Genomic DNA, 22234 nt, shown 5'->3' with positions numbered 1-22234 from the left:
CCCATTACAATCTCCTGTCCCTTCACTCCTTCCAGTCCCCCTCCTGATCTCCCCTCTGCCTCACTCACATTTACTTCTCTATTTTCCTTCCGAAAAGATAAGGTCTCCCAGTGATATCCACCAGACATGGAATAACCAAGATGCAATAAGACTAGGCACATTTTTCATCAACTGTTATTGCATTCATACATCGATTTGTATATGTGTATATATTACCAAATATACGCTGTTGAATCCACATACTGTTATTTGTATGTATGTTTTCAGGACAGACCATTTTTGCATAGAACAACCTATTGAAAATACACTTCTTATTCCTATTCTTTCAGAAGAGATATTAATATCTTTCCTTTGGAATTCTTACTGGGTCTACCATTATCTAATTAAATTTTCTATTATGATGAAAACTTTATGGGTACCACATGTGACATTTCAGTACTTGAAGTGAGGCTAGTTAATTAACAATGGGATTTCTAAATTTCATATCATGTAAGTCTACTCTCGTGGACACTGAAGGTTTGAGGGCCATTTAGAGTGACAAGGAAAATGGACTCAAGGTGATGTGTAAATGAGTAAGCATACATCAAAGTGAATTACACTCTTTCCACAGGATTTCACCCCATTTCAGAGGCTTGACTTATTAAGTGCTCAGTAAAGAATATCATTGCTGAAAGTGTATTTTCCATAACTTCAGTGTGAAGTAACACGTCTCATGAACTAAGCCCTTCATCTGGACTACTTTTGAACCAGAATGAAATTCTACGCAAACTTTTCCCATTCAATCTGTACTCCCCGCAATGACCGAGAACCTGCTTTCCTGCTTACCACGCCATCCACAAGCATCTTTTCCCTCCATTTGAGAGCAATGACTGCCCCTGCTGTATACCACATGGTCCCCACTTCCTGCATCTCCCGCCTCCTCATCAGCCTCGGCTGCCTGCTGTCCCCGCGAGTTCCCGAACCCCATCCCTGTCCGTCACAGATCTGCGCGTAAATCAGCCCTTTCCTCCGAACCCAGCCACCCGCGCCAACTTCCGCCTCGCGTGCCTTCGGGGTTAGTGATGCAATGCTCCGCTTCCGCGTCGGCGACAGCATAGGCGTGACGTCACCGCGCCCTGACGTCAGGCCAACGTGCAGCCGGGTCGCCCGGGAGACAGGGGAAGCCGTTTCATACCCTGCGGAGTCCCGGGCTAGGTGAGGGTCACCGTCTTCCTCTTCCCATACCGGGACGCAGTTCCGGCGTGGAGCCTAGCGGCGCGAGACGGCGGGGACAACAGGGGCGGGAGGCGGCGGCGGGGCGGCGGGGCGGCGGGGGCGGCGGGGGCGGCGGGGGCGGCGGGGGGGCGGCGGGGGCGGCGGGGGCAGAGAGGCGGGAAGGCAGGGCGGCCTCTGGGCCGAGCCTGGGCAAGCACGGTCAGGCCAGGCGGTTTGGTTTCCAGTCTCGGGACGTGACCTTCTTCTCTCCTGCCCCTGACCTGCCCTCATGTGATTCATGCCCCGAGAATGGTACTTGAGGAAGGGCCTGGAAGCAGAACCCGAGTTAATGACCGGGCGTGACACTGGTGTAAGAATCGGAAATGAACCACCAGGGACGTTTCTGCATTTAAAAACACTCGTCTTTCTCGTGACCTGTGTATTGCAAACACCCACGTAGGTGCGCCACACACCACTGTACTTTTGTCATGGGCAGTTTACACATGTATAATAGGAAAGGCCAAAAGCAATTTGTTTGGTAAAACAGGCAAAATAATGGCTGGGCAAATAAAAAAATTCCAGGTTTTCTTTTGTCTTAAAGCACCCCCCCCAAAAAAAAGAAAAACCCCAAACAAACCCTCAATTATCTGTGAATTCTTCCTCTGCTCTTTTTTGGGTATTCAAATCTTTATAAAGATTCAGTGGGCTTTTCTTAAAGGCTTACAAGCCATTTTCTTAAAATATAGGCATAGCAAGAATAAACATTAAAGAAAGTAATGTTCCTGTCATCATCTTGGAAATTTATGTGTCTACCTCCTAGTTGTAACCATCTGCATGCACTACTTAGCAGAAAAGCAACTAACTACCACAGATTACGACAGCCAGGTTTACATGGATTTTACAATAATAAAATATGTAGCAAACCGTGTTAAAGACCTCTTTATATGAGGGCAAGTTACTAATGCTCTTAGATGAACGCAATGTATGTATCTTGGCTGTATGAAAAGAATCCCTAATCTTGTTACCATATTTTTTGTGATGTGCATCAAAGTCAAGTTAAACACTTTCTCAGTTTCTCCCCCACCCCTGTGTTTTGGAGGGCCATTTTTAATTTTTCTTTCATAGTCCCAAGCTTGCTACTTCTGGTGGTATAGTAATGGGTTGGAGTAGAGTCCCAGTGAAGGTACTAAATAAAAAATGTTACACTGGCACTTTGAATTTATACTGTTATTTAGATCTGTGTTCACTAATACTTTTGAGAATGGTACTTTAAAAGATTTAGTTGGTAACTTTAGGAAAAAATATTCCTAGTGGAGCTGAAGATATTATCATTTCCATTAACTAATGACTGAGGATAATGAGTCTTCTGTTTTCTTCCCATGTGACCATGACAGTATGCCAAACATCAGATTATGTACTTGGTCACTTCCCATGTTGACATACTTAACTTTACTCCCATGGTTGACCTCAGCTAACATTACCAAACATACACATTGTCTTGTGTTGTATGTGGGAAGACAACTCATTAGCTGTTGGTTTAAAACAGCAAGTTATTGAAATGAGAGATATTTGGGCTTAGGGTTGAGGAATCTCTCTTCCACCAGTGGTTGAGCAATAATAAGAACAGTATTGTTTTTGTCTTTAGTCTCTTACTCGGTCAGACCCAACACAAACAACCTTAGGAAGCCTTTGCTAACTTCCCACCCCCACTTAAAAGATAGGTCAGTATCCTTTCTTGATTCTTACATTACCCCCTTTATCAGTCATGGGCTTTAGACCTTCTTTTTCTGCTATGGAGTCTATGTCTCTGTTACTTGAATCTGCTGCACCACTTCACACCACTTTCTTCTACGTGTGTGTGTGTGTGTGTGTGTGTGTGTGTGTGTGTGTGTATGTGTATGTATGTGTATTTGGTTAGTATGCATGCAGGTGTGTATTCGTGTTCGTGGGCACACCTGTGTCTGCATGTTTATGTATTGTGCAGGCCAGAGGTTGATGCCAAGTGTCTTTATCACTCTACACCTTAAAGGTTCTCTCACCTGAATTCTGAACTGGTCAGTCAGTGAGTCTAGCTACCCAGTTTTCTTCTAGGCACCCTTGTCTCTGTCTTCCAAGACTGGTGGGCTTCCATACCTGCCCTGCATTTATGGGTGCTGGGATCACACTTGTGTGGCAAGGATTTCATTCAAAAAGCCATCTCCCTGTCCACTTTACTCTTTCCTTGCATAGATTTGTCTTTCACTGATAAAATTGGATGGGGAATTCTTTATCCAATTGGGAAAATTTTGTTTTGTTTTGTTTTTTTGTTTTTGAGACAGGGTTTCTCTGTGGCTTTGGAGGCTGTCCTGGAACTAGCTCTTGTACACCAGGCTGGTCTCAAACTGACAGAGATCCACCTGCTTCTGCCTCTTGAGTGCTGGGATTAAAGGAATGTGCCACCACCGCCAAGCTTTTGGGAAAAATTTGAAAGAAGAAAATATGTCTTTGTTGTTTGTGCTTTCATGAAAGTAATAAAAAGAGTTTTATACTGAATTGTTATTACAAAATGAAAATCAGTTAGATGTAAAATCTAGAAAAATCTACAAAGCTATCCATCTCAGCTACAATAGGCATGTGCTCTTCGATGCTTTGGTGGGTGTTCTGTTCAGTGTCTATTATCATAAGTGTTACTAAGTGCACAAAAAAGCTGTTTTTTGTGCTCCATAGCTTAAAAAAGCCTTGATGGCACATTTCTTTCTATAGCTTTTTAGAAAAGTGTTATTTTAGAGTACTAAAATAAATATTTAAAATTGTACAGTTACTCTGTTGCAAAACAGTAAACCATTATTATTTTTATTACTAGTTTATAACTTTCTGAAAAACAGAAAAGATTATATATATATATATATATATATATATTATATATATATATATGTCAGTAATTTCTATACCTTCCTGTGTGGCTTAAGGACTAACTGTGGAAACTTAAATTATACCTTCTAACATGGAGCTAATGAAACTAACATCTGCTAAAGTACTTATTTATTGCCCATTCATCCCCAGATACTAAGAATTTTTAAATAATTTGAATTTTCTTGTCATTGTATGAATTCTGACTATTGCAATCAATGTTTTTAGCTTATTGTTCTGCAGTGCTTTCTCAGTACATTGGGGAAATTATGGATCATCACATTCCCATGCATGCATTACCTGAAGAAATCCAAAAGGTATGATTATGCATTATAAGAGTTTAACATTAGGAATGTTTTAGCAGATCATTCTAAGTTAGGAGAGTGAACTTAGAAAAGTACGACAGAATCGATGAATTTGTGATGGGAGATGTTCACTGAAAAGACTATGTAAGAAGACAGATATGTAATTCCACTGTGGTATTTAACGGCTAGTTTTAGAGTCCTAGCAGAAGCAGACTCCAAAAATGTTCATGTTTGTAAATTTTTGTGATTTTTTTTACATAATGCATTTTCACATACATTAATTATCACCATTCACAGTGTACCAGCTGCTGTTTTATTTTGTTTTAGACAGAATCTAATTGTGTAGGCTTGGCTGGTTTGGAACTTACTACATAGACCATGCAGGCTTGGAATTCACAGAGATCTGTCTTCCTTTGTCTCCTGAGTGCTGGGGTTAAAGGTCAGCACCACCATACTGGTGTTTAGATATGATTTTAATCAGTTACCAGTCAGTTTTGTCCTTTGCTCTATGGAAGTTGTGACTAAGCAAGGGGAAGCTTTTCCAGGATTTATCCCTTAGCAGTTTTGAGTGTTGGTAGCAGACAGGCGGGAACAAAAGTAGGTAGCTCTCTGTTGTATTCAACTCCCAGGCAGGCCTTGCATAGCAGGAGCCTTAGCTTTGGAGTGTTAGCGTTCCTGTACAAACTTAGAATACCAGGACCCTTAGCTTTACAGGTACTTCGCTCTTGTGTAAACCTAGGAAGCTGGGATTCCCAAGCCCTTGATGGTGATCAGTGTTAAAGTTCCTAGGCTGGTAGACTACTTGAAGACTCCTGGCCTTAAAGATATTACACTTTCTGAAAGGGCCTGCAGTTCTCTGGTCCCTCATAGGCTTCCATTCTTCAGCTCCAACTTCCTGTCCTCTTACTCTTGCATTGTTCCTCTCGGTCTTACCCTGCCTTGGATTGTTCAGTGGCCACTTGTTGCTATGGCCACTGTCTTAGTTGCCACTGTCCGCTTGGGAAGCACTTACAACCACTCTTTTGCTACTGTTGTGGTCACATGCACAGTTTAGTGGCTCCATATCTTTGGCAGCTGCCACTCTGCTGCTTTTACAGCTTGGACTGTTGACCCTCTAGCCCTGCTTTACTTCAGCTGTTCAGCAGCTGGCTGCTCTGCTGCTTCTGTGGCTCTGTGTACTGGCTGCTCAGCCATGACTGCCGCAGCTGACCAGCTCAGCCTGTGCTACCAAGTGTGGGTGAGAAGTCTGGGAAGAAGCCGATTCTTGAGCCAAGTGTTGCAAAATTATGGAGGAAACAAAGAAGGGCATCTCCTATCCAGCTGCCCAAGTAAGCACACAGCCAACTTATACAGTCAGATAAAAGGTGTTTGCTGGAACCACAGCCAACCTCCCATGCAAACAGCCTTGTCTTGGCACCAAACAAGACAATGTCCTCTTTGTGCCTGTCAATGACAGTCACTTTGCTAGGCCACCATGGAAAATGCTCCCCCTCTCTGGCCTAGGGAAAAATAGTTGCAGGGTCATCTAGAGTTTACTTAAGCCCGAGATAGCAGAGACTGACACAAATGGTTTGAAACAGTTCTGGCTGTGACTGCATCTTCAAGAGCCAGAGCAAGCATCTGTGATCATTGTGTCATTTGTTCAGGACCTCTCAGAAGCATTCAAAATGGCAGATGTTGGCCTAGAATAGTCCAGCTGGCTATCAGACTGACAGTCTTTTTAACTCAGGGTAGCCAGGGCAGTAAGGGAAAGCCCAACAGCTGCAACTAGAAAATCAAATGATCACATCCCCAACATCTTTGCTTATTTATTAGAAAACATGAGTTTTTAAGTAAAAACTTACCATTACTACTCATAGTGGTTGTAATAGTAGTACTTCAATAATACTTAATGCAGGTATAGCATTCAAAGGAGAGGTGAATTCCCCCATTTGTCTCAATTTCACATTTAAAAGTGTGTGCGCGCGCGCGCACACACACACACACACACACACACACACACCCAAACCACAACATAGGGAGGTCAGAGGCATGACTGTGGGAGTTGGTTCTCTTCTACCAGGTGGATCCTGGTGCTCAAACTCAGGTTGTCAAGCTTGGCAGTGTGTATCTTTATTTGCTGAGCTATCTTAACAGCTTTGATTTAGTATTTATAATTCATTTAGTCTAGTTAGCAAGCAATTCTTTGTTTTTGTGCTACCCTTCTCCCTATTATTTTGCACCTGTTCTCAGGCAAAGACATTTTGTTTTATATTTAGTTTTACAATCCATACATTGTTAATATAATTTTAAAACACCTCTTCAAAAATCATTGACAAGAATTGTGAATTACAACCTTATACTTAGCTGTCTCTATTAATACAGCTTTTTTTTTTTTAAAGCAAATCTAGTATCAACTTTCCCCACCTCCCCTTTATCCTGCTAAGAATTGAATGTAGGACCTCAAGCATGTCTGTTATAGAGCTGTACCCCTAGCCTTACAGTCAGCTCTTCATTAACTAGTCATTTATCTCTCTCCATTGAAAACCATGCTCACATTCAGATGGGCTTTTGCCAGTGTTCGTGCTGCTGAGGAAGGCTTGTTACCATTAATCACAGCCTCTATTGGACTTGGTGCCATTCTTGCTGCCCACCTTCCAGATTTATGGAAACTTTAAAGGAAGTGTAGTTACCAGAAGAGACCCTTTAAATCACTGCATGCAATTCTCTTTACCTTTGAAGTTAACTGTTAAATGCTAAGCACATAGGAAGCTCAACTATGCTGCTACTTCAGAAGTGGTGCTTCCATGGGTTTGAACAAATGCAGCATCTTATCACTTGAACCATGTTCCTTTCATGAAACAGCTTGAGTGTGAGAGAGAGATGAAAAAGAAACCATAAAACAAAACAAAACCCAAAAGCAAAAGTCCATTATTTCAGATCCTAATCACTTATCAGAAAGAAAAGAAGAAACATTAAACATCTACAAGACAGTGTCATGATTTAAGTTCCATATAAGACAATGCCCAGGAGGCCAGAGATATGACTTAGCTGGTGTAGGCACCTGCTGCCAAGTGTGATGATCTCTGTTGGATCCCTCAGACCCATGATGGATGGAGAGTACCAACTCCTGCAAGTTGTCCTGGTGAGAATGGAGAGTTGAAGACCAGAATCCCTGAATACTGGAGATTATTGAAGGTGGAGTTTTATGTAGAAGTGTGAACCTAGAGTTGGTTCCTGAAAGCTGAGTTTTTCTACAGACTTAGAGTTGTGGATTGCTTTTGTCATGTTTGAGGTAGTTAGAATTAAGTTTGGCAGCTACTATCCTGGCAATGCAAAAAAGTGGGAACAGCAGGGGAGGCTCCTAAACCTTGTCCTGCCCAGTGTTTAGAAGGTAAAGTATAGCTTTGTGCTTTTTTTTCAGACCTAAGTTAGATACACTTATACAAAAAATACTTCTATACCCATTAATGTCATGTGCTCTTCTGGTGGTTTGACTATAAAGCAACTAAAATGTGTGCGGATATCCCCAAACTTAGAAAGTCTTCAAAAATAAGCTTTTCTTTTCCAAAACTTTTCACCTATATGTTATCTGCATTGTCCATAGTTATTTAATCACCTAATAATCAGCCAATATTCTGTGTTTCCAGCTTGCATATGTCATTCTACATAGAATCATGTTATATAAATGAATATGCATATTGGCCTGATCTGAAATGCAAAATGCTTCAAAAGCTGGAAGTTTTCAAGTGCTTATGTTATCTTACAATTGTAAATTTTACACTATGAATTTCTGATTCATGCATGCGATTACTAAAATGTTGTATAGGGTCATATTTAGACTAGGTATTTTATATAGGTAAAACATGAATGGATATTGTATTTAGACTTGGGTCTTAGTTAAAGAGATCTCATTTTATATATGCATACAATCCAAAGTCTGAGAAAAATCTAAAATCTGAACCACTTGTGCTCATAGGCACTTCACTTAAGGATAATCATCATATATAATTTGCAGTGATAATAGTAATAATTCAAATTAGAATCAATTCATTCTTACGATGGAGAAAAGGGGAATTTTCATAATGGCTTAGAAAATGTGCTCCACTTTTCTTTCTTTTTTTCTTTTTTGGAGGAAAAAGACTTGAGGTGGATAAATCAGTGTACAGTGACAGAGATGTCTTTCAAAGCCTCTTTTTTTTTTCATTCTTTCTTGTCTCTTAACTTTTTGTATTACTTTATAGGCTAGATCTTCTTCCTAAAGAAACCCCTGCTGTGTTTTCTTTATTTTCTTTTTGTGTGTATAGGCAAGGAGGGCTAGTGCAGAAATCAGAGAGGAGAGGCAAGAGAGCCCTTTCTTCTTTCTCTCTGTACTTTTGCCGTGTGATATGATAATGGCTGTTCAATGCATTAGAATGTGAGCATGGCTATGCTCTACTGTACCATTAATAGCAAAATGAGCAGTACTGGAGAAAGGACACTTGGAGAAAATAAAAAGGAGGTGAGTGAGATGGCCATCAAAGAAAAGAATGGAGAAGAATGATGATGCTAATAAGCTGAAGTTGGAGTCTATTGCCTGCTTAGAGGCAAAGATTAAGTCTCCTTTTGTTGGTCTTATCTCCTCAGGGAATCTTAGGGAAGAAGGAATAAGATAATCTTTGACTTTCATTTCCTGGCTCTTTTTTTTATCATAGTTTCTAGCTGAGCCCAGAGCACTTCTCAGACTTCCATCTCCTTAAGTGACAGAAAATGTACAAGAGGCCCATGGGGCATATATGCCCTATTTGTCTTTGCTGGCCTCTATTGAACACTATCTCTGAATCTGCTCTTTCTCTGAGCTGAGCAGATTCCTCCCTGTCTCTGACCTCAGCTAACCAGCTGGGTTGCTAGAAGCTTCATCCAATATTGTACAAGCAGTACAGTTCTGCATTCTTTTACTCTTCCAGTTTAGATCAAAAGCAGCACCTAGGGTTCAGCAAAGTAATAATTGTGTATCTCCTTGTAAGCATCAACTCATTTTATAGACTTATCATGTCCTCTTGTTAGTAAAAATAAATTTCTTTTGCTTTTTTTGCTAGGGGATGTGGCTAAATGAAAAGAAACAATGTACTGAAAAAAATCAGTTCACACAGAGAAAGCTAATCCCTTGTTTTTAAAATGGTGACAAAATGAAGACATTGGAAGGTTTTAGCTTCAGGAGATCTTTATTACCACCAGACACAAATAAAGTGATCAGGGTTGTTTATTTTGTGGAGCAGAAGTGGCAGTGCAGGGGCTGGAGAGCATGCTGTTCTTCAGGATAACAGTCCTCTCCCCAGAATGAGCTGTTGCTCATTCTGTCCTGTTTCAGCAAAGTAACTTTAGTACTTTGGAACTTAGAAATTTATTCAGAATAACAGTTTTATATTTCCAAGCACAGGTTGTCATTGCCAGAGACAATAAACTTAATTTTTTCAGGTCTTTTTGGGTCACTGCAGCTACGTTCAGATTTTGTGTTGAGTCAGAGCAGAGACTAAAAACAAAAGTAGTCTTAGAAATGTTAGATCTAACATCTTGGAAAGTAGTGGCGTGTGTGTGTGTGTGTGTGTGTGTGTGTGTGTGTGTGTGTGTGTGTCTGTGTGTGTGGTTTTAAAGCTCTTATAGTTTTGACACCTAATAATGAAAACTTATAATTTATGGCAACACTATTTACTTAATGCTGTGATCCAAAGTAATTCATTAGTAAAAATATTTTTACAACATTCTATCTTGAAAAATCTTGATTTTTCAATTTATGGTAAAAAAAAAAGTCCTTTTGCTGACTGGCTAAAGAAGGTTTTATAGAACTATTGGAGGAAGAAGACTTTGGTAGCCATAATGTGGCATGTATAATTTTTATAGCAGGAATCCAGCATACTTATTTATCGTTAAATAAAATCTTTATATTGAGTTGGTGTTTTAATTTAATCTAAATCAGATTTATTAATTTCCATGATTTTAAAATTAAGCTGTCATGCAATCTTAAGAAGTATTCACTGGGTAACATTTGGTGGACTAAAGCGTGATATCATAACCAGGAGATTAAGAGTTGATGCAAAATTCAGTACAGTGATTCCTCACATTGTCCTTTCAAAACTATATCCACCTTAATTTTCCCATGTCTCTGTGGTGATAATTTGTTTATGATCTAACAAATATAGCTTGCCTGAAGATCAGAGTGCAAAACTAGCCAGTAGTCAGCCATAAGGGCCAGGCAGTGGTGGCACTTGGAGTGACATGAGGCAGATGGATCTCTGTTAGTTCAGGACCACCATGGGCTACATGAAATTGATCTAGTCTAAAAGACAAACAGAGCTCACACAAAGGTGATCCCACTACTTGGAGTGACATGCCTTTAATCCCAGCACCTGTTGAAGTGTATACATATATATTGTTCCCAGTTTTTGGCTAACAAATGCAAGGCGTTTGCATGAACATGTGTTTTAATTTTTGTAATACAAATACCCAAGGGTATATGGTAGATTTAGGTTTTAAGAGATGATGACTTGTTTCTCAGAGTGAATATGCCATTTTATACTCTTACCTGCAGTACCACTTACCTGAGCAATCTACTTTTCCACATCTTTACCAACACTTGAGGATATCAGTAGGTGTAATGATCCCACTGGAGTTTTCAATTGTATTTTTTTAAATCTAGTAATATAGGATGTCATGTGTTCATTTGGTATTAGTGTTAACTGTCAGAACTGTCAGTTTAATAGAATGTAAGTTATATGGGTGGTGGACTTCTGAGCATGCTTGAAGGGCATTATCTTGATTATAGTTGAGGTAGGAAGACCTGCCACTGTGGGTGGCACCATTCCCTTGCTGGGATCCTAGACTGTATAGAGAAGGAGAGATGACCAACAGTTTCTGTTTCCTGATAGTGACGAGCTCCTTCAGGCTTCTGCCTGGTTAACATGCCTTCCATGAAGCATTGTACCATTAACCTGTGAGCCAGAGTAAACTCTTCCTCCTGTAAGTTGCTTTGCTTGTACTTGTAGTATTTTATCATGTCAACAGAAAAAAAGATATTACCAGTACCCATGTGTCCTTTTAGGTCAAATGTTTCTTCCTATTTTTTTGTTAATCTTCTAATTGTTTGTAAATGGTTGAGTTTTCAGATTTTTGTTTTTCTTTTTTGAGACAGGGTTTCTTTGTGTAGCCCTGGCTGTCCTGGAAGAAGCTCTGTAGACCCAGGTTGGCCTTGATTAAAAGCATGAGCCACCACTGCCAGTGAATTCAGAATTCTTTATATAACTTAGCTATTGACCATGCATATGGTCTGAAAATACTTTTTCCTGATGTGCAGCTTGTGTTTTTATTTATTTTCACAGATTTGGATTTTTTGTTTTTTGTTTTTTATTTGTTTAAAGCAAAGATGTTTAATTCTGTTGAAGCTCAGGTTGTCAAGATTTCCACTTACAGCTAGTGGTGGTTTGAATAGGTATGGCTCATGTGTTTGAGTGCTTGGCCTTTGGGAGTGGCACTATTAGGAGGTGTGACCTTGTTGGAGTAAATGTGTCACAGTGGAGACTGGCTTTGAGGTCTCATATATGCTCAAACCGTGCCCATTGACACAGTATCTCCCTGTTGCCTGTGAATCTAGATATAGAAGTCTCAGCTCCTTCTCCAGCATCATGTTTTCCATGAAGATAATGGACTAAACTTCTGAAACTGTAAGCTAGCTCCAATGAAATGTTTTCCTTTATAAGAGTGGTGTCTCTTCACAGCAATAGAAACCCAAATTAAGACACAGATCATGCTTTTTGTATCAAGGTGTGCTGGTGAGCTTTTATTGTCAACTTGACACAATCTAGAGTCACCTGAGAACATACGACCTTAATTGAGGAGTTACCCAGAGACAACTGACCTGTAAGAGATTGACTTTACTGATGTTTGATGACAGAGGGCTCAGCCTATTCTGGGCTGCACCACTGCTAGCCAGGTGGTTCTGGACTGTATAAGAGAACAAGATGGTCATGAGCCAAGGTAAGAAGCCAGAAAGCAGCATTTTCCCTTGGTTTCTGCTTGAATTCCTGCCCTGACTTTCCTTCATCATGACTTGTGACTACGAAGTGTAAACCTGTAATAAATCCTTCCTCCCCAAGTTGCTTTAGGTCCTGCCCTTAAGTATGGTTTGTATACCCATTGAGATTCTCTAGGAAAAACTCATGTTTCTTTTGCAAGCAGTTGCCAAATGGCGATGGCTTGGTCAGGTCTGGGAGCTCTTGTCTACTTCACCCTCTCAGTGGTGAGACCCCCGTCAGGCTTGGATTTGTGTAGGCCCTGTGCATGCTGCTGCAGTCTCTGTAAGTTCATTATGTGTGCCATCAGTCCTGTTGTGTCTGAGAAACACTCTTTCCTTGGTATCATCCATCCCCTCTTGCTGTTAAAATCTTTCTGCCTCCTCTACTACATACTTCCTGGATCCTTGAGGGGAGGAATTTGATGAGGGCATCCCATTTAAGACTTGAGTATTGCAAGGTGTCTCATTGTCTGCACATTATCTAGTTGAGGGCCTCTGTTAATTCTCATCTACCGTAGGAGGAAGCTTCCCTGATGATTCTGAGTGATACAATGATCTGTGGATAGAGCAGAATATTGTTAGGAGTAATTTCATTGCTACGTTCTTTTAGATAAACAGTAATATTTGGTTTTCTCCTAGGTCCATAGCCTATCAAGGCTTAGGTTCTTAGTGACCCAAGCAATGCTAGTCATGAGTTCCATCTCATGGAGTAGGCCTTATATCCAATCAGGTAGTGGTTGGTTCCACAGTGTTTGTTCCACCATTATACCAGCATATTATGCAGGCCGATCACCATTGTAAACTACAGGGTTTGTAGCTGGATTGGTGGTTACCTTTCTGGTATCATGCACAGTACCATGAATACTAGTCAGTAGAGGTGAAGGCTCTATTTAGGCATCAACAGAAAGATGGATACTTTTTAAAAAAAAAAACAGAATACAATCTGTTATTCTATGTCAGTTTATTGGGGAGTTGAGGATCTTAATATTCAGAGTTATCAATGAGCAATGTTTTTTGATTCCTGTTATTTTGTTGTTATGATTTAGGTTACATCCCACCTTTTGGTTTGCTGGTCTTAGATTATTTATTTATTTATTTATTTGTTTATTTTTGTGTGTTTTCTTGGGTGTGATTAATCTCTTGAGGTCAAAGTTTGTTTGTTTTTTTTTTTTTCTGGTGTCTTCTGTAGAGTTGTATTGCTGGATAGATACTGCTTAAATTTGATTTTATTGTGGATTTTTTTCATCTATTGTTCTCATTGCCCATGTTTGTGCTTGAGAGGGAGACTGTGGATTAAGGAATGACAGGTAGAAAAATTAAAGATAGAGGATACTCCAGTGAATACTGGGGAAAAAGTCCCAACTTTATTACACATAGTCTTTATATACACCAATCAAAAGTGGGAGAAGGCAAAGAGACTTCCTTGCCAAGATACAAAGAACAAGCAAGCATAATTACCTTCCCAATGCCAAAAACATCAACTAAACACACCCTAAACCAAATATCCTGTTGTCAAGGAAAGATAAACCGTAGCCACACCTTAGGCTAAATATCCTGTTGTTAAAGTAAGACATCCATTAGTTACTTCTTAGGCCAAATACCCTGCTGTTAGGGTAAGACATTCATTAGTTTAGCCACAACTCAGGCCAAACATTCTGTTGTTTAATTTTGAGAGAGCAATAGTGGGTTTGAACTCTCTGACCTTAAGTCAAGATGAAGCGGAGCCATTTCTGTGGTCCATGACGTAGTGTGGTTGATAGTTTCTGTGGGCCATGACACATTGTGGTCTCCTGGGTATAGTAGTCTGGGCTGGCGTCTCTTTTTTTGTAGAACATCCGTTCAGGCCCTTCTGGCTTTTAGTCTCCATTGAGAAGTAGAATGTTACTCTAATGAGTCAGTCTTTTTGTGTTACTTGTAGCTTTTAATGTTCTTTCTTTGTTCTGTATGTTTAGTGTGTGATTATTATGTGTCATGGGTGATTTCTTTTCTGATCCTGTCTATTTTGTTTTATGTATGCCTCTTGTGCTTTTATAGGCATCTTAAAATTAGGGAAATTTTCCTCAATGATTTTATTGAAAATATTTTATGTGCCTTTGACCTGGGTTTCTTCTCTTTCCTATGTTCCTCTTACTTGTAGGATCAGTCTTTTCAAACGTCCAGATTTCCTGGATGTTTTGTGCCTGGATTTTTTAATTTATTTATAGATTTAGCATTTTCTTTGAGTTGTCCCTTTCTGGTGTCTTATCTTCAATGCCTGAGAGTCTCTCGTTCTATGTCTTATCCTCTGCAGATGAGGCTTACTTTTGATGTTTGTGTTTGACTTCCTAAATTGTTCATTTCTAGTTTTATCTCAGTTTGAAATTTCTTTAGTGATTCTATTTCTTTGTTATTCTTTTTTCATGTCTTGGATTGAATTTTCATTATTTAATTCCCCTAGTTGTGTTTTCAGACTTCATTGTGGGATTTATTCATCTCGTCTTTAGGGACCTTGAACATACTAACAATTGCTATTTTGAAGTCCTTGTTTCGCACTTCAATGCCATCGCATTCCTTAGGTCTGTTGTAGGGTTACTGGGTTTTGGTGGAGGCATATTGTCCTGGCTGTTACTGTGTTTTTGCACGGGTGTCTAGACATCTGAGATTGGGATGATTGAGATAATTTTAAGTAGTGATATCTGGCCTTGCCTTTTTTGGGTGGGTGTTCTATTCCTTGATCTTTGTTGGATGTGATGGCTGTGGATTGACCTGTAGAGAGTGCTTCTGCAGGCCAGTGGGTAGCATAGAGAAATAGAAATGGTTAGGAGAAAAAGCTGAGAGAGACTTCAGGAAAGAGCTAAGGGAATCCTGTTCCTACCTAAAGGCAGGGTCCCCAGGGAGTGTGGTGTGAAGATGAGAGACTGCAAGTAGGTTGTAGTAAGCAAAGAATTGTCTGCAGAGACCGGCATAAAAGGGATAGGGGAATCATGGGTCTGAACCAAGAGTTGGAGTCTCCAGTGAATGGAGGTGAGGTGTAGGAAGGCATCTGTAAATAAGTTATCACCATCAGGCCAAGGATGAGAATGGAGAGACAATAAAGGAAGAGAGGAAGGAAAGTCGGATCACCCATCCCAGACCCTGTCAGGTATGGCCACTGGCGTTCCTGGGTAGAAAGTGTTTCTATGTATCAGTGCTGATGAAAAGGGGTCCAGGGAGGGAGAAACCTGGTCCTCTGTGGATTCCACAGAGTGTGAAGGTAGGAGAGACTCCAGCAGACAGTCTGTCTGCTCCAGGGCTGGGATGAGCATGCAGAGATTATACTGGAGGACAGAAATGAGAGTGGAGGTCCCCTACCCAAATCCAGGTCCAGGGTGGCAATTGGAGATCCCAGTTAGAAAGTGTTCCTAGGTATATTCTATTTTAACTATTTTGAGTCATTTACAGAAGCCCATGAACACATACAGCTCAGGATAGCTGCGAATGCAGCCCAACACAAAATTATAAACTAACTTTAAATGTTATGAAAAATTCTAGTTTTTTTCTTTGTAACTCAGTTGTACATTTCTCAAGCATTGATTTTGTAGATGACCATTTTGTATCACAGTGTCAAAAGGTTGGATATGCCTGGTAACTCTCCAGTTTATTTAATCAGCATTTTGTGGTTTTGATCATGTCAGTCCTATCCACAATTTGAACAATATTTGATGTATGTGGATTTTTTTTCCATACCAGGAATCAAACTTGGGGCCTCCCATATGCTAGCTAGATGCTTTATCATTGAGATACCTTTATAGCCCTATAATTGGAATTATAATTTTAGTTTTCATATGCTCACTGAAAATATATGCAGATAGAATTGATTTTCCATGTGTACCAGATTTTTTTCATGTGCACAAATTGCATCTAGTAGCTGCAGCTTTCAGGAGTTGGTTCTGTCCTTCTGTCATGTGGGTCCTAGAAACCAAACTCAGATCTTCGTGCTCTGCAACCTGGAAAGGCATTTTAACATGCAAAATATCTTAAAAGGGTTAACATTCTATATTATCACTTTTACCTTTGTCAAAAGCTTGTTGTTTTTCTCTTATATAAACAAAACCAAAAAAGGGCAGTGGATGTGTGGTCGATTTATACAAAGAAAAAGGAGACTAAGCTTTAGGAGCAGGGAATGCCTCAGTTGAGCAGCAGGAGGCTGTTAGATGTTTTTTGTAGTTAAGTGTGGTCAGGAACGCTGACAAAGATTTGAAGCCTAATTTAGTTTTAAAGGTTATCATGATTTTTATATTAACTATAATTTTAAGAGTGTAAACACTGCATTTATGTTTGCTTATAATGAATTTTTAAGTGAATCTGTATTTGTTTAATATACTCCACTTGTTAATGCTTCCTCCAGCAGGAGAGGCAGGAACTTCCTGCTAATGATGGCCCTTTTGTCAGGAATGACAGTGTGCTATTATGCTACTTTGAAAATGAGATGATAGAGCACCGAGTTAGAAGAAGGAAGCACAAATTATAATTCACAACAAATAGATAACTTTTACTTGCTTCATTTGGGTCCATAATTACAGTATCTCATAACTTCTCAAGCTTCAGAAAATGTCCCAAGCAATTAGTCCATCAGATACTAAGAATTTGAAAATGGTTATATCCTTTCTGTTACAGTTTTGCTTGTAGAAAACTATAATTGAACAATGCTGAAAATCTGTGTGTGTATATTTAAGAGATAATTCAAGGATTCAGGTTATATTGGCCAAATCTGTTGACCATTCTCTTGGGCCTATTATTATTATTATTATTATTATTATTATTATTTTGTTGTTTTGTTTACAGATTACCATGATGATTGTTTTTCTTTGATGAACATTTAGAAAATCTCCAAAATGCATTGCTTTATTTATTTTAGTATTTCATCCCTTGATTGTTATGATGGATATATCTATTTTAATACCTTTCACATTGTGAAGTTTATATGGTTTGTTTCATACATCCAGCTGCAACCATTAAGAATTTAACCATTAAGAATTTTCTTTAGAATAAGGATAGCACATTTTCTAGGAGTAGGAAAAAGACTGACTAAAGGACAAAGTTTAGGAATAAAATGCTTTAAAGTAAGCAATAGAATCTTCTAATTAATGAGAATGGATCAAAACTCAAGATGAGCAGGGAGACATATAGGAAATACCCATCTGTTGTGAGTGAGTTCAGGTCTCTTGACGTGGACAGATGAGCTTGCCAAAGGCTGCCAGTACTCTGAATGGGATGGAAGAGTCACTCTTGTTATCTTGAAGCCTGCTAGAGAGGAGATAATATGCAAATGTGGTTTCATGTATGAAATGCTATTTTTTCTTTTTTTTTATTTGAATTAGAAGCAAGATTGTTTTACATGTCAATCCCAGTTCCCTCTCCCTCCCCTCTTCCCCTACAACCCAGCCCCCAACTAAAACCCTACCTACCATATATCCTTTCTGCACCCCCTGGAGAGTGAGGCCTTCCATAGGGTGTCATTAGAGTCTATCGTGTCCTTTGGGATAGGGCCTAGGCCCACGCCATCTGTCTTGGCTCAGGGAGTATCCCTCTATGTGGAATGGGCTCCCAGAGTCTACACCTATGCTAGGGATAAGTACTGAACTACTACAGGAGGTCCCGTAGATTTCTAAGGTTTCCTCACTGAAACCCATGTTCCTGGGGTCTGAATCAGTCCCATGCTGGTATCCCAGCTATCAGTCTGGGGAACAAGAGTTCCCCGATGTTCACATCAGCTGTTTCTGTGGGTTTTACCAATCTGGTCTTGACCCCTTTGCTCATCACTCCTCCCTCTCTGCAACTGGGTTCCAGTTCAGTTCAGTGATTAGTTGTGAGAGTCTGCTTCTACTTTTACCAGCTGCTGGATGAGGGCTATCGGGTGGCATATAAGTCAGTCATCAATCTCATTATCAGGGGAGGGCATTTAAGGTAGCCTCTCCTTTGTTGCTTAGATGGTTAGCTGGTGCCATCTTTGTAGATCTCCAGACCTTTTCCTAGTGCCTGATTTCTCTGTAACCCTAAAATGTCTCCCTCTCTTATGGTGTCTCCATTCTTGTTTTCTTCAATTCTTCCCCCCCTCAAACTTTCTGCTCCCTCATGTCCTCTGCACCCCTCCTCTTCACCCCTTCTCATTCTCCTAGCTCCCTCCCCCCTCTTCCCATGCTCCCAATTTGCTCAGGGAATCTTGACCCTTTCCCCTTCTCCAGGGGACCATGTATGTCTCTCTTAGGGTCCTCCTTGTTTACTACCTTCTCTGGCAGTGTGGATTGTAGGCTGGTAATCCTTTACTCTATGTCTAAAATCCGCATATGAGTGAGTACATATCATGTTTGTCTTTTTGTGATTGGGTTACCTCACTCAGAATGGTTTCTTCTAGTTCCATCCATTTTCCTGCAAATTTCAAGATTCCATTGTTTTTCCCCGCTGAGTAGTACTCCATTGTGTAAATGTACCACATTTTCTCTATCCATTCTTCAGTTGAGGGGCATCTAGGCTGCTTCCAGTTTCTGGCTATTACAAATAGTGCTGCTATGAACATCATTGAACAGATGTCCTTGTTGTATAAATGTGTTTCTTTTGGGTATATGCCTAAGAGTGGAATTGCTGGATCTTGTGGTAGACTGATTCCCATTTTCTTGAGGAGTCATCATACTGATTTCCAAAGTGGCTGTACAAGTTGGCTCTCCCACCAGCAGTGGAGGAGTGTTCCCCTTTCTCCACATCCTCTCCAGCATAAACTGTCATTGGTGTTTTTGATTTTAGCCATTCTGACAGGAGTAAGATGGTATCTCAGAGTTGTTTTGATTTGCATTTCCCTGATGGCTAAGGATGTTGAACATTTTCTTATGTGTCTTTCAGCCATTTTAGATTCCTCTATTGAGAATTGTCTATTTAGTTCTGTACCCCACTTTTTGGATTGTTTGGTGTTTTGGAGACTAGCTTCTTGAGTTCTTTGTATATATTGGAAATCAGCCCTCTGTCAGATGTGGGGTTGGTGAATATCTTTTCCCAGTCTGTGGGCTGTTGTTTTGTCTTGCTGACTGTGTTCTTGGCCTTACAGAAGCTTCTCAGTTTCAGGAGGTCCCATTTATTAATTGTTGATCTCAGTGTCTGTGCTACTGGTGTAATGTTCAGGAAGTGGTCTCCTGTACCAATTAATTCAAGGGTATTTCCCACTTTGTCTTCTGAAAGGTTCAGTGTGGTTGGATTTATATTGAGGTCTTTGATCCATTTGGAATGAAATGCTATTGAATGTCAAGTTAAGTTTCATTTTCATTTCAGACAAGACCGTAGAGTACATTATTAAAATGTGGCTTATAAGGTTAGGTGTTTTTTTTTTTTTTTTTTTGAGAGAGAGGGTTATAGTATATAGCACTGGCTAACCTGGGAACACATTATGTAGTCCAGGCTGGCTTGAAATATTAGAAGTCCACTACTTGTGCGTTCTGAATACTGGGATTAAAGTCCTGCACTAGCATACCTGGACTAAGGGTGCATGAGTAGATCAATTTTACATTCATTAAGACAGCATATGATCCTTGCTATTTCATTTAAAATTTTTTCTTTATTATACTTATTTTATGTGTATGTATGTATGTATGCCACAATACACATACAGATGTCCGAGAACAACTGGTTCTTGTCTTCCATCATGTGGATGCCAGGGATTGACTTCAGTTTGTGAGGCTTGACAGTAAACATCTTTACTTGTCAGGCTATCTTGCCCATTTCCCTCTCTCTGTCTCTCTTCGATTCTTTTAATTGTATGCATATGAGTGTTTTGCTTGCATATATAAATATGCACTGCATTTGTTCCTGATTCCAGTGGAGGTGAGAAGAGGGCATTAGATTCCCTGGAACTAGAGTTATGATGGTTATGAGTCACCATTTAAATGTTGGGAACTGAACCCAGTTCCTTTCTGAGCAACAGGTGCTTTTAACTTCTGAGCCATCTCTCCAGCTTTCATTTCATTTTTTGTGTCTGTGGTTACTAGCTCTCAGAGGTATATTAGTCATAAAATACATGGACTTTATGAAGATGTCTGAAAAAGTTTATCATCTTACTATTCTTAAAGTAGGTATGAATAACTATAGGCTAGTTGCAGAGACAATTAATACTTTAATAATGAGATGTATTGGAACAGTATTTAGTAAGTAGGACTATTATCAACTAAGGTGATGTGGTGTGTGAAGTTCCAGCCTTAAAACATATAGTGAATATATGTGTGCATGTATATAATCTACATATATATACATGTGTGATGTAGATGCTGTTTTAGATGCATATTTGAGTGTAGAGATATAAGATATATTCTTACATTAACATTTGTAGTTATGCATCTGAAAGCCCAATGCTTACAGAAGAGATTGGGAAATACTGGCTTCAAGGGATAAATAACATAAGGGGGAAAATTATAAAAAGTCTGCACAGAGATTCCAAAACGCAAGTAGGGCATTCAGCTGTCAAGAGGAACTACTGTGGGGAACTGGAAAACCCTCAGGTATAGGACGTAGACTTTTCCCATTATTTTTTTCTCTCTTTAGAGCCACACTGTCTTGTTTTTAGCTTCTCTCTGTGTGTTTCAGCCCAGTAATGTGGCTAATTATGTATCACACACAGGATGCTTCACCCTTATAATTGCTAAGAAAACCTAACTGCCCAATTCTTCAATACTTCCAGACCTGGTTGGCTTATTCCTGTGTAGAGGTTGGGTCTTTTGTGTCTAACGTGAAGTTTGGGGCTGTTGATCAAAGATGGCAAGGGTGGGTAGACAAAGTCAGTCGTATTACTAAGCAGCAGCAGTATGTATATAGTTAAACAGGGGTATTGATTAACATGATGTCAGTTGTTCTGTCTGCTATAACATAGAATTGCTAAAGTATGAAAGAGTAATTCAGACTCAGGTTCAATTAGAAAGCATTGCTAGTAATGTTGCTAGTAAGATGTTTGAGTCCTTTCTTGTTCTTTTCTCTAAGATCAGCCACACAGAGCCATTCCATTCTAGATGTCATTCTGAGAAACACTTAGGACAAGTTCAGAGAAAACTAGGATGAGATGGAGACTAGAAAGTTGTTATCTATGAAAAAACTGAAGGAACTAGAGGTGGTTATCTGAGGAAGAGGAAGCATGGGATATTCCGGATAGATGTCTTGAACTGTTAAAAGGAGAAAGCTGTTTTCAGATTTTAAAATGAGTCCTATGTGAGAGAGACTGGGGTTGTTTTACATGGTTACTGGGGATTGTTGTTCTAGAGAGTGATTGGAGCGAAAGGATTTCCTGGGAGACAAAACTGGCCGAAGATGGAATAGGCTGCTTTGGAAAGGAGTTTCTCATCCTTTGGGATGTCAAAATAGAGAATAAACTATACATCTCTGTCAGAGTAGACCCAAAGAACACATCTAAAGCTTAAACCAGGTTTTTATGACTTCTTTCAAACCTGTTTTATAAATCTATACATTTGATATCAGAGGCAGGGGGAGGGTGACTTAATCACTCACACATTGCATTCTGGTGTTTGATTTGAAATTGTTAACATTTAAGTGAGACAATTTTATTTTATAACATTTGTTACCAAGTGACACTTGTACAATGGATGGGTAGATGTGCTATAACATAGTTACGGTAACACCTTTTCTTCCTCCATGTGCTATAACATAGTTACAGGGGCACTTTCTTTCTTCATGTGCTATAACATAGTTACAGGGGCACTTTCTTTCTTCATGTGCTATAACATAGTTACAGGGGCACTTTCTTCCTCCACATGCTATAACATAGTTACAGGGGCACTTTCTTTCTCCTTGTGCTATAACATAGTTACAGGAC

The 22234-nt window shown here is 39.7% G+C and overlaps 1 protein-coding gene across 1 annotated transcript in view; it reads left to right on the top strand.

Moving 5' to 3' along the window:
* The window catches only part of Lekr1 (leucine, glutamate and lysine rich 1), a 185997-nt gene that overhangs the window by 4047 nt on the left and 159716 nt on the right, over nt 1-22234 (top strand). The window contains exons 3-4 of the mRNA XM_027391734.2: nt 4312-4400; nt 7470-7565. Coding sequence (XP_027247535.1) covers nt 4312-4400; nt 7470-7565 — 185 coding nt within the window. The remainder of the gene's footprint in view (nt 1-4311; nt 4401-7469; nt 7566-22234) is intronic.

Source organism: Cricetulus griseus (assembly GCF_003668045.3).
Source record: "Cricetulus griseus strain 17A/GY chromosome 1 unlocalized genomic scaffold, alternate assembly CriGri-PICRH-1.0 chr1_0, whole genome shotgun sequence".
Classification (NCBI taxonomy): Eukaryota; Metazoa; Chordata; class Mammalia; order Rodentia; family Cricetidae; genus Cricetulus; species Cricetulus griseus.
The sequence above is the reverse complement of the archived record's forward strand: the minus strand, read 5'-3'. Positions and strand labels throughout refer to the sequence as shown.